Source organism: Sesamum indicum, linkage group LG3 (genome assembly GCF_000512975.1).
Source record: "Sesamum indicum cultivar Zhongzhi No. 13 linkage group LG3, S_indicum_v1.0, whole genome shotgun sequence".
In the NCBI taxonomy this organism is placed as follows: domain Eukaryota; kingdom Viridiplantae; phylum Streptophyta; class Magnoliopsida; order Lamiales; family Pedaliaceae; genus Sesamum; species Sesamum indicum.
This window is the reverse complement of record NC_026147.1, coordinates 19,733,145-19,747,371: the sequence shown is the minus strand read 5'-3', so window position 1 is coordinate 19,747,371 and position 14,227 is coordinate 19,733,145. Positions and strand designations below refer to the sequence as shown.

Genomic DNA, 14,227 nt, shown 5'->3' with positions numbered 1-14,227 from the left:
TTTTTTTGTAAAATATACTCTATTTTGGAAAACGAAGCAAATTTCTTATATATATGACTTAAATAGGAGAATAATTTGCTTTATTTTTTTAAAATACGAGGGATAATTTACTTTTTTTTTTTTTTTTACAAGAATTTCTTACTTATTTCTTCTGAGGGTAAATTGTATTTTTCCGCCATCGAAACCTAGCTTAGTTGATGAAGCTGCGGTCCCATGATGTTAGAGGTTATAGGTCCGAATCCAATTTTATGCGTGAGATGTTGTTTCTACTAAAGAGTAGGTGTATTGTTTCTACTGAATAATAGATTGTGTTTCTACTGTAATAGTAGACATGATTTTCATTTAATGTATTTGATATTATTGATCATAATATAATTATTGTAATAATTTATCAAATATTGATATCCGACAAACAAACAGTATTATAATTAATAATAATTCATAATTTTTACTTAAAAAAAATTGCATTTTTCCTGTCCAAAAGAAATATGTGTAGTAGAAGAATAGGACAATTGAATGGTCAATTTTGTACAACTTCAAGTCGCCTGCATCCTTTAACTGCGTGTCTAAATTAAGACACTCAATCGACTATTCATATAATAATTCCATATTCATGATGGATACCTTCACACATAATTTTTTTTTATATATAAATTCTCATACATCTTTATCACATCGTTTAGTGTTGAGATTTTATAAATAAATTTGAAGTCATGTGTTTAAATTCCACTAAAAATATAAATATTTGTCTCACTTTATGTGAATTATTTAAATTTGCTTATTATTCTTAATCATATTAATATATTAGTTGAACTGATGTATAATTCAATTCATCGAAATGTTAATGTAATCACGTAAGTAATTAAAACTTCAAAAAAAAAAAAAAACCCAACCTCCCCCCCACCCCCACACCTTCCACAATTTTAACTTTTTAAAAAATATATATATAAAAATGATCAATTACATCATAAAATATATTAAAATATTTTAGAATTGATTAATAACTTCGTAACAAGCAAAATCATAAAAATAATAAATTAAAAATCAATATATAAACATATCAATGCCCATATATGTGTGGCTCGAATTTATAACTTTTATGAGACGGCACAACATATGTCTCATCGAGGTCGTTTTGATTATTTCTCCACTGCGTGTTCTTCTAATTCAAGTATTGAAAATTTTGGAATAATTGATGGAAGCTTCTCTTGGAATAATGGATGGAAGCTTCTCTTCTTTGCAGGTAATTGATTGGTCCAACGTATAATTATACTTAATTTTTTAATCTTTACAATCGTACTCTCTTCATCCAAAGTATTTGAATTTGTTTTTTCATTAATTAAAAAATAACTAATATATAATTCTTTTTAATAAAAAAATGTATACATTTTTGTATTAGTTAATAATGATATAAATAGATATTAACATAAATATTTGTCTGTGTAAATGGTGGAATATTGCACTTTTATTTCAAAATCACCGCAATAAAAAGATAATATCAATGATAATTTTAAATTTGTCACTATAAAAATCACTTGAACAAGACTATTTTGGTGTCTTATATTTATGGTCTGTTTTTTTTTTTAAATCCATATTTCAAAATTAATGAATTTATTTTGTTAATTTATCCCACTCATTCACATTTTTTTTCCTCCAAATTTGGATGTTTTTTTCTTTTTTTTTATTCATTTCTCCCCTCTATTGCATTTTCACAAAAAAATTATTATTTCAATAAAAATATTTTATATACATTTAGTGTGCGTTTTCGACTAGTAATTGTCAACACATTATTATTGGAGGCTTTTATATTTTTATTAAAAAAATAAAAATAATTACATCTACACTCACTGATTACGATCTATTTAATGAAGGTATGGACCTATTAACCCCACCCAAACTTACTGAGCTTCTCCGAGTTCAAAAGTTTCTGTTTCAAATTCATCAATTCAAATACAAATTCAGACACCATTAATATACAAATACTTCACATATTACTTTAAGGCTACAAATCGATTGGAATTTACAGCCTATTTTGAACATGAAATTCAATACAGATCAGTTGAATTATGAAGTAAAAGTTGGAAAATGGAATTCTTGGAGGCAAGTTAGATTCATGTTGGAAATCGAGGTCATTCCGAAGATAGTTAAAATTGTGTGTTTTCAAAATTTGATAAGGAAAAACATCATTAGGCTCGCTAGAGATCCCTAACAAAATCCCTTCGAAGCATAACGCGATTTATAATATAAAAAATATAATAAATACTGATGTCAAAGTAGGTTTGCCCGGCTAGTGACTGACTGCCTAGTGGGCAGGCAGGAGCGCTGTAATCGGTACCTTCTTTTAGTGCCTTTATGATGTCAAAGTAGGTTTGCCCGGCTAGTGACTGACTGCCTAGTGGGCAAGCAGGAGCGCTGTAATCGGTACCTTCTTTTAGTGCCTTTATGATGTCAAAGTAATAAATAACGTATGCATTCCTAAAGTGAATGAGTATATTTATAAACTGAATGTACCCACTTATTTGAATCACGTAGTGAGATCTTGAGCAATCGAAATAAGACGATCATGTTAGGAAATGGATCGGGTTAAGATGGATAACAAGTGGAATATGAAGGCGATAAAAGACACACGAATTTGCCATACCTTTCTAGTGGAGTCATCGACGAATGTCATGTAGTACGTTGATCCACCAAGAGATGACACTGGTGTTGGTCCCCACAAACCGGTGTGAACAAGCTCTAACTTTTCTTTCCTCGGAGTTCTTCCTGTGGTCAAGAAGCTCACCCGCTTCTGCTTTCCGAACACGCAGTGTTCACAATGACCCACCTCCACCGATTTTAACTCGGGCAACCGTCCTTTCGACTTCAGCACGTTCATTCCTTTCTCGCTCATGTGGCCCAAGCGATTGTGCCACAGGTTAGCCTGCGATACAGTTCCTGCAAAGGGAATGTTTGAACTAGATCCTCCCGCCATGTAGAGCGTTCCCGACTTTAGTCCTCGAGCCAAAGTCATTGCTCCCCGACTGATCTTCCACTTCGCGTCTCCAAACGTCGTGTGGAATCCATCACTATCCAGCTGTCCGACTGAGCACTCTGGCTATCGCTATGAAGAATCACATCTGCCTGAGGTTTCCCTAATTCACCCAAGAAGTGTTGCAGCCAAATGAGCTCCTTAGCCGCCTCAGTAACTGCCACGTACTCAGCTTCCATCGTGGACAGTGTGACAACCTTCTGCAGTTTTGAGACCCAGGATACGGCTGTACCGCCATATGTGAACACGTACCCTGTAGTGCTCCTCCTTTTGTCATAGTCACTCCCTGCAAAATCAGCGTCAACAAACCCAAACAAGGTAAGCTTCACGTGAAAGACAACACTCACCCTCGTCTCAACTCTTTCTTTTCTCTCTACTCTATTCTACTTTGCTCTACTCTACAATGCTAATAAGAGTAGTATATATATAGCCATGACTTATCCTTTTTTCAACTCAACTTGGGATTTCTAAGTTGAATCGGGTTATCCTTCTCCAACTCAACTTTGAATCGGGTTATCCTTCTCCAACTCAACTTGGGATTTTTAAGTTGAATCAGGTTATCCTTTTCTTCTTCAAATCAATCTTCACAACTTAACAGATCAACGGCTCTAATTTCGATCCTCCATTCAGAACAGATCGACACGATTCAGACGTAAGTAATATATATATATATATATATATATTAATCCGTTTAATGTCAGACCGATACATCTTCATCACAAAGACATATGAACAACTCCAAAATAATGATAAGGAAAAAACATAGAAAGAAAACAAGATAAGATGAGGCCATGTGAAATAATTGATTCTATTATCCAAATTCTCCAAAACACATAAATCCAAAACTCCAAAATTCGAACTTATTATCTACAATAATTATTTTTTTAAATAAAAAACAACGTGTCCATATTATTTATCCCTACTATATATTAAGGATCAACCCTTTTATTTTAGTAACATTAGACATAATTCAATAATAATATTTTATTATAATCATATCTTTTTTATTTTATATTATATTTACCTTCTTACATTATAAAAGTATGATTAGGAGATTTGGTGTAAATTATGAATTTTCCAAAAAAGCATAAGTGTAAGTTTAATTTTTTTTAAAAAGAATATACTTTTATATTTTTAAATAAAATCTAAATAAATTTTACTCAAAGTTTAGATTATACACACATCTAACGTATGATTCGATAAATACATCGCTATCCGTTGTCGTGATCGTGGTGGAAAATAAACCTTGGAAGATGAAGCAGGTCGTGGAAAATAAGGTTGCTCTGCTCCCCAAGAGAGTCCAAATACTAGGGGTGTCCCCCCAACCCCACCCATTTCGAACTTGTCTTTTCGAATTTGTTTGAATTGATATTGTATTTAAAAAATTGCATTTAAATTTAATTTTGATCCAAATCAAAATCAACACAACTTTTTTAATCGGATGAACGAATCCTTCAATCGATTCAAAATCGCTATAACTGAACGTGTTTTGGAATTCGTCTTTCCATAAATTAAATGAATAGAGGGTTTAATATTTGTGTATATTTAGTTAGATTGATGTTGGGAGAATTATTTAATAAAATAAATAAATTTAAAATAAAGAATCTATATTATAAAGCAAGGATAATATTTTTGTTTGGAGGAGCTAAATCCTAATATTATGTGTCGGTCATATTTTGGTGCTATCTCTTACTCCACCATATTTGGATGAGAAAGAAGGGGCCAACACTCAACAAACTCACTAGGGAAAATTACGAATGCGTTATTTATAGTTAATGTATTGTCATTAAGAATTAAAATATAACTGTGTGAGAATCAATACTAGTCAGGACGTACGTTTAGTTGCACCAAATTCCTTTGATACGGATTCACTCCCACATCATGAGTGCGACAATGTTCGAACCAACTGCACGGAACTCTTTATTTTTACCTTTTTTTTTTAATTTAGCCTAACCAAAATATAGTAATGTAGCGTCATAGTTGCTTTCTTCTTCTTTTTTATAAGAACGGTAGGGTGGAGGTGTAAAATTATTTTTACGATACAATATTTTTGGAATATGTGGTCTCTTTTTCATCATCTTTTTATGGAAATGACTTCTCTGGCCTTTGATAAGTTTTTCCTCCATCAACTATTATTTTCTTAAAATATCAAAATTATTAAATAATTATGTTGTTAATAACATTAAAAAAAAAAAAAGTAGCTTAACATTATCCAGAATTAATGAATTTCTTAGCATGAATTTAAAAGTTTTTAATTTCAAATCTATTAATTCAAATATAGCATCAAATAAGAATATTCCTTTACACATTGGAAAAAGGGACTAGAGAGCTGCAAGAAGTTCAAAGATTATTTTAGAGCTATAAATCAAGCGAAACTGCTAATAAAGCCTTGCTCGATTGATAAAGTTGAGGAGTTCTAGCTCTATGAATGTGGATATATGTAACTTCTATAGTATTGTGTTATTTTTTACTCTCGTTTGAGTACATCCGTTAATTTGAATTATTGATGTATTGAATCAGAATTTGAATGTATTTGATGCGTCCAAAAAACGCACAAGTCCAATGGATCTGGTCAGTCGTTCAAGGCTTAAGGCGAAGCAACTGCAAATCCTGAAGGGCGGACCTGCAAAATAGACGTTAACATTCTGACGCCCAAGTTAATATTAGATTTGAGATTGAATAAAATCAAAAAGTAAATAAATGTGATTGAAAATCGTGATATGGTAAATAAAGTCGATGAAAAGTGTATGAACAAGTGATAACGTGCTTGTAGTATTGAATAATATAATGAATCGCATACAATAAATAAAAAACAGGTGAAACAAAAAGAGACTGTATAGGGAAGCTTATAAGTTTTGAAAACTTTTTATAAGATGTTTGGGACTTTATAAGATGTTGAAAAGTGTTCGATGAAACTTTTTTAAAAAATAAGATCAGTTTTGTACTCATAAGCTCATTAAAAAAAAAAAAAAAGTTCCCAATTTACTTTTAAAATCTTAACAAACTCCTCCAACTATAATCATCTTAATTTAAAAATTATCATAACTTTATATAATTTAATAGCTTTATATATATATATATAAACATTTAATATATCATAAACTATAAAAGCATTTCATAATAAGTCTAGATTTATAAGATATTTGAGATAAATTTAGCCAAACAGCCTCAAAACTTTGAGAAGTTTTCCACAATGAAATTCTTATCTTAAAAGATAAGATTTTTGGACTTTGCACAATATTATATTTTAATATAAATTGGACAGCATAGAACATTGTACAAGTGAATTAAGTCCCTATCTTGAAAATTAAAATACTATACAACTTAACTCAATTATGGAGCAAAAAGTTGGATAATGAAATTATGAGGACCCATACATATATAATAATTAGCATAAAGAAAACAGCAAAGCATGAAGCCATGTGAAATTATTGATTCTATTATCTAAAACACTCCAAAATTAAATCAATAAATAAATAAAACTAACACTCTATAAGTCAAATTTATTTGCCCACAAATTATTTTTATTTCTGAAAGAGGAAAAATAAATGTTATCAAGGAACAAATTGGAGAATAACAAAAGAGGTTTGATTTCCTTAAAAAAATATTTTTCCTCTAATGGAATTCTAATATTCTTTTATGAGAATTTTTCTTTTGTTAAATTTTAGGACCACAAATTCTTTTTTCCGTTGGCACGCGTCTCAAGTTTATTGTAGATAAGTAGCTTGTGCGATTTGTAAATTCAAAATCTCTTTTACTTAACAAGACGTTTCTGATCAAAGCGAATAATACCTTATGGCAAAGGGCAATAATTGTGTACGTCACATAATTTGGCATTATTTGAGAGAACCAAGCCATTTATTCATTTCACGACCTCGAATGATAATATCGGTATGCGTGTTAATTCGATTACTGACGAGGAGTTTAAACTGTTTATATGCCTCAATACCATCTTAAATAGGTTGAACTCGTAAAGATAGAGTTAAAACGGACTATATTTTATATCGGGTCACCCTAATCGTATCATGTGCCAGCATTATCTCATAAAAAATATAAAATATAAGAGAAATCCTATTGACACGTTTTGATGTTAGGTCTAACTAAATAAAAACTCGTGCCTCTTATAAAATTATAAATATACTGCAGTTGTAAGTACGAATACACCCTCTATTCAGTGATGATATTTTATATTAATGGTCTAACCAACACCCTCCTCGAAGGGAGTATGTAATTATTTTTTAAATAATAAAATGTTTATACAATTAAATTTAATATTACATATAATTTAATTAACAATATGTGGAAGATAATGATCAACCGACGAGTTGCTCTGAAATATCTGACCCGGACGGAGAATTGTGTGTCCGGTCCAGGTCAATTTCGTGCACGCCTATACGCTTCAAACAGGTACAATAAATTGACTAATAATTGTAATAATTCTAATTTTCTTGACATTTGATTTAGACTGTCATCATTGCACCTAAACTCCTTATAGAATATTGTAATTACAATTTAATCTCTTATATTTTAAAAATTATACTTGGGCCCTTTACAAAAAATATTCCTTTTATAACTGCGCGCTCGCAGTTAAGGTTTTGCACAAAAATGTCGATTTAGAAATAAATTTAAATAAATTTTTAATTTTATCCAACGCTAAATAATTTTTATATTTTTTCTAAATTTAAAACGAGAAAAAACACACAAAGACATTATTTCAATTATATAAACATAACAAATCCATGCAATCAATGTCAACAGATCGAAGAGCGTTATATATATTCAGTAAATTTATTATTAGATTATTGATTTTTATTTATTTTAAATCAAGGATAAAATTAAATTTTGTTGCTTTAATTAAAATTTATAAATAGAGCATTTTTAACGAGATGTTGATGCGATTTGTAAAATTTAAGAAGCTAACATGTAATTAAATATTTTATAGAGAATATAAGTGTAATTATTCTAAGAACAGATTACGTGTTTAATTATCCAAACACTTGTGTCTTTCACAAAATGACGAATATACTTCTTGAGAAAAAAATTATAATTTATGTCCACATCCTCTAAAGGGGTATACTTTTAATTTTATAAAAAAGAAGGGAGTATCGTGTAATTTATAGTTATTTTAAGTGCATATCCTGAAATAGGTTTGGATGTAAGGATTAATGCTGTAAATAACTGAAAAACAGATGAGATGTGATTTTGGAAATATATGGAGACATCCTTATCCGGTGCTGCTCGTGCTGGAAAACCGTGAAGGTGGTGGGACCCATCCCCGAATGGAGGGCAGTCCAAGTAGTGGGTCCCCTCCTTTACACTCGTCTTTCCTACTGTACGGTTCAGATAAGTGGCACCACTTTCTTCGAACCACATACATGTCCCGACACCTCCATGTTATCTCTTTCTTCAAATCATTTTCATCATCTTTTACTTTTTTTTTTTTTTACATAGATTTGTTATATTATTCAATAAATTAAATTTAAAAATTATTATTATATATTAATAATCCAGATAAATAAATATATTTAAATAAAATAAAAAATAATAAATTAGTCTCACTGTAAAAAATTTGCAACACGTGGAACTAAAATTGCAATATTTTTCTAACGTGTAGGATTAATATTGCAACAGTGGGATTAATTTTGTATTATCTTTCTAAAATATACAACTAATGTTGGTAATTTCAAAAAGTATGAGTCTAATATTACAAATCACCTTATATTTTGGTACAAAATTATAATTTTCTCAAACGGGTTTATTTGGAACTTTATTCAAAATTAATAATTAATTATGAAATTGTGGATTCAAATGATATAATTATTCATTTAGGGCTCTTTTATTCTGTACAATGGAATTAAGATCACATAAATAATTTCATGATTTTAATTATGCTTTTCTCACAATTAATGACGGACGAATCATATTAATATCAAGCTTAGGCTAAACGAAGTAAACAAAAAATGGACATTGATCGACAGAAACAGCGTACCCAATTTTTAGATTCTTGAATATTAGTGAAAAGTATATTGAAAAATACAAATATTTAACAACATTACATAGTTTCATTAATATACTTTCCAAAAAAAAAAACTAGAAACAAACAAAGTTTTGAATGTTTGGTTGATGTCTTTTTCATTTAGCTTGAATTGGTTCTTGTGGGCAACACAAGCACAAGCTTTTCTTTCTGTTTCTTTTTTTTGGAAAGTACACACCCAACCAACACATTATTAATTTCGAATACAAAATTTCTGGTAAAGAATTTTCAGTCCAGACCGTTGAGTTGTCCCCCTTGGAAAAATAACAGAAGCACAAGTTTTGAGTCTTTATCTTTCAGCAATTTGATACACAACTAAAAGATAAGTACCAATTTGCTAAATACTCCGATTTCACTCCCTATTACTACTGACTAATGGATGAAGTATAGTTGAAATGTATATATAATTTAATTTTTTAGTATATTTGTCGATTTAAATGAAATAGAAGAAAATTAGAACGACTACGATCGGAACACATAAAATATAATAATTTTAAATGCACTTGATTGTTTGTGCGATGAATAAGTGCGTTTTAATCGATTTATATTTGTCTACCCAAAATAATTACTTTAAATTTTAAATAAATTTAACTAATAAAATAAAAAATATCGACATATTTATGGAACTCAAATCCATAATCTTATTACAATAGTGTCATAAAATGTCCGACCTTAATTATTTACATATAGTCTCATCCACATAATGCCTGTACTTAGGGTGTGTACAATAGCTTTTGTTTTTATAGTGAAAAAAATCGTACAAAAAGTTTTAAGTTGCTACAAATAAGAGAATATTAAAAACGTAAAAAATTAATTGATAATTTAATATCATTACTAATTATATATATTTAATGAACAAAATAAATTATTTTGTCAAAATAGTAAATTTTATAGCTTAATAGCGATCGTTGTTTTATAAAAATTATTATTAACAAGAACTAGTGACGACAAAAGATATTATTGTGACTATATTTGATTGTTGTCAAGTTGTCAAAATAAGCATGTAACTAATTATCTGTAGTAACAATTTTATGTACGATTTGTGTTAATAAAAATATAATGAGAATATCAAAACCGTCGTCACTTAATATATGTTAGTATATATGGCATATTCAAATGCTTGTGCATATTCAAATTGCTTACAACATTCGACTTAAATCAATTTCATTTAAACAGTTAAAAACATAAACTATAAATTATAAATTATAAATATTTTTGCAACTTATTTTTTTTTAAAAAAAAAATAATAAGTACTTGAAATAAATACTTAATTTTAGTGGAATGATTAGAGCCTTTAACAGTTACATTATTTAAATGATTATAACTTGATAAAGTAATTAGATTAGTCAAAACGTCACTCAATTGATTTTTACTTTTTATCCCAATTTGGTTCCTTGTGCAAATGTATGTTTAGATATTTTCACAAGCTGATGTGAAATGAACCCATAAGGTGTCGCCACCACTGCTCTAGCATCGAAGCTCGTGCGAATAATTATATTTATACTCTCTCATTTATTTTTATTTATACAAATTACTTTTATTTTTTGTGTGATTATAAGAGTTAAATACACTTTGCACTCCTGAATTATGCATTTGATCTCATTTATACCCGTAAAGTATAAAAGATAACAAAAATACCACTGACAAAATAATTTGAAATTGATAAAATAAAAATGCCCTTCTCACTTGCCCGTTTATTTTTTTGTTCTACTACCTAGAATATATATTTTAGTTTTCTCTTATAAAATATTATCTTTTTGCATAAATATATACTTGTTTTGTAATTGTATTATTAAAACTACATTTAAAATAAATATGAAAAAAAAAGATATAAATTAATATATTTTACACATCATATCAATCATTATCATGATACTTTTCTCCGGTAACTGAAGACATCAAAAAATTATTTCACCTATACCAGAATGAGACGTTCAGTAAAAAAAATACGTGGCGTTCATCCGCACTCTAATACATAAAGCATTAAATGTAACGCGCATTTAACTATGAGGGTGTTTGCAAATATGCTTATTTTAATATCGATCATCAGCTTATTGTTGGAAATAAGGTGAAAAGTTTATTTTTATTTTATAACTTGTGATTTTAAACTGCTTTACATAAATTGATTTAAGTCAAATACTATAAATAGCTCCCAATCAACTTCTTTAAAACTTAAATAAAATTTTAAAAATTAAACTATTTTTTCCAAATAATTCAATTTCAAACTTTTTTTTTATTTTTAAATATTCTCAATTTTCTACTGTATAGCTTACAATTTCTTTTTACGATCTATTATTAGGAAAGCATCAGAAGTTTATCGCAAACACACATCAAATAATTGCTTCTATTGATTTGTGGGGCCCATGGATAACGCCAAATTGGTGGGGTCCTTACTCCACAGTGCAGACCAACTTGGAAGCACACGTAATGTCTTATATGCCACTGATTTGGTGGGATATTACAGGCGTGCCCCCACGTCGCACCAAATCTTCATAAGCTCAAATTAAATCCAATTAAAAAAACAATTAGGTATTTAGGTTCAAATTTAAATTCCAGTTTATAAATTTAGGTTCAGAGTCGAATTTGTTTTGAAAGTATCAAACTATGAAGTGTGCTTATTTCACAGCCTTCCCAGTTCCTTCTTTCAAATATATATATATATAAGTATTTGTTTTTTTATATATATTTATTTACGTTTTTCTAACACTCTAAAATTTTTACATAATTACGAATACTCCCTCGTTGTTTGAAGATTTAAAAGAACTCTCTTCAAATAGAATATAAGTATATAGTCCCTAAACGGTGAAATACACATTACTATACCCTTATTGAAATTTTTAAAAATGTATATATTTAAAAAATATAAAAAATTGAGGGTAGATAAAGTAAATAATTATAGGGAATATTAGCCTATATAAAAATTGTTAAAATACATCTAATGGAATTGACTCGTTGTTAGATGAACGTTAAAATTAGAGGGGTATTTGTAATTTCTCAAACAATAGAAAAATATTTATAATCATGTCAAATCTCAGATGATACTCTATAATATTATTATGATAATCTTCGAATTTGAACACTCATTTTTCAACTCAAACTCGAGTTTTGTTGAATTTGAATATGCTCAACAGAGTTAAGAATCAACTAACGTATGGGTTACACGAAAAAATAAAAATAAAAATAAAAATGAAGGAAAAAAATGGCGAAATAACAAAAATAAAGCTGTTTTAATATTTATAATCATATTATAAGTAAGTTCAGAAAATATTTACTTATAATATAAAATCTGAGAACTAATAATTGAGTATTATTTGAATAAAATAATGATATAATTTCATAAATGATGGATTGAAAAAATATCTAAGAAATGGGTGAGGTGGTGGGGTTGAAAAGGTGACCCCATACCCTATTGCAACTCAAATTTCTTTATATACCATCCCAAAACTCTCATCTCCCCACTCCATTTCTCTCCCTCCTCTTCATACAATTTTCCTCAATTCTCTCTCTCTCACTTCTCTAGCCATGGATCTATCTAAGGTATTTATTTCATTTAATTTAATAATTCCCTTTTTCTTTTATTGATTTATTCATTATTTTTGAAATTTTTCGTTCGGATCAAGCTTGACAGTACTTCATTAATTATACTGCAAGTGATACTGCACTCATAATATAATTGGTCATTTTTTTGTATCGTACGTCAATTACATGGTAAGTATGATACACTTATCATGTAATTATTTTGAGAACTCAACCGGACCTGATGTGGACTCAAATTTTGGAATTATGCTTTTGTTACGAATCATGTTACATTTAGCAAATACGTGTTATGTGTATGAAAAATACACATCTATTTACTTAAAGAAAATTTTATACACGTAATATGTATTGCTCCATGTATTACAATTTGCCTATCAAATGCAAAGAAATTAATATCTGACACAATTCGTTATATATATATATATATATAATTATAATTCAATTTTTGAACTGATTCAATATATCGATATTTTAAATCATTGCATATGTTCAAAGAAAATAAGAAATTAAAAACTATTGACATTTGTGAATTTTATTAAAAAAAAGTTATCCAAAGTTGAGTGTGGCCAACTTTTTTATTACTGTAAATGTTTGATTGTGGTGCAGTTCCGTCCATCAAGTGCGTACAATTCACCTTTCATGACCACAAACACTGGAACTCCAGTGTACAACGATAATAGCTCTTTGACTGTTGGAATCAGAGGTATCATCATCATTATTTTAATTAAAATTTTCTCATGAATAAAACAACATGAAAAATATTGACACACGACTATAGAAATTAAACAAATTTGCTCAAAAATAAAAATAAATATTTGCATGAATATTATTTATTCCATTATTCTGTATCAAATCTTCAATATTTGATAGTAATCGAGAATTTTATCTAACATAAATATCAATTTTCAATTAAATAAAATAATTCAAAACTTAAAGTTGAGGTTTATGGTTCGAGGTTTTTTGAACGTGGATGCAAATACAGACTCAAAAATGTGAATTTGTCATTAATTTTTGGCTCAAATTAACTGAAAAAGAATTAAAAATTTAAATTATATCATGACTGAATTACAAAAATTAATTTTTGAAAAGGATAAAATATTAAATTTGCAATGAATGATGATGTACTAGAAAAATAAAATATTTTGAATAAGTTGAACATAAAAAGGTTGGGATAAAATGTGGAAAATATTTACATTTATGCATGGAGCTGGGTTGATATCAAGATCATGATGGTGGTGTTGCTGATTTGATCAAACTCTGGTACTTCACAACAGGTCCAGTGCTCCTTGAAGATTACCATCTCATAGAGAAGCTTGCCAATTTCACGCGCGAGAGGATCCCGGAGCGTGTCGTCCACGCTAGAGGTGCAAGCGCCAAGGGATTCTTCGAGGTGACTCATGATATTTCTCACCTCACCTGTGCTGATTTCCTTCGGGCTCCCGGAGTTCAGACGCCCGTCATCGTTCGGTTCTCCACCGTCATCCATGAGCGCGGCAGCCCTGAAACGATCCGGGACCCCAGAGGATTTGCCGTCAAGTTTTACACCAGAGAGGTATTTGGGATTTTTCGTCAACTTTGTGGTTTAGGGTTTTGGATGAAGAGTAGTACATTTTTTAATCTGCAAATGT

At 29.2% G+C, this 14,227-nt stretch overlaps 1 protein-coding gene across 2 annotated transcripts in view; it reads left to right on the top strand.

Moving 5' to 3' along the window:
* LOC105158885 (catalase isozyme 3) overlaps positions 1 to 14,227 on the top strand; it is a 27,908-nt gene that overhangs the window by 11,485 nt on the left and 2,196 nt on the right. The window contains exons 1-3 of one of the 2 annotated variants that reach the window (XM_011075788.2): positions 12,444 to 12,599; positions 13,206 to 13,302; positions 13,874 to 14,227. The exon at positions 13,874 to 14,227 is cut by the window's right edge and continues 764 nt beyond it. The exons of the other annotated variant lie outside the window; for it this stretch is intronic. Coding sequence (XP_011074090.1) covers positions 12,585 to 12,599; positions 13,206 to 13,302; positions 13,874 to 14,227 — 466 coding nt within the window. The 5' untranslated portion in view covers positions 12,444 to 12,584. Of the gene's footprint in view, positions 1 to 12,443; positions 12,600 to 13,205; positions 13,303 to 13,873 lie in introns of those variants that run through there. 2 annotated transcript variants of the gene reach the window in all.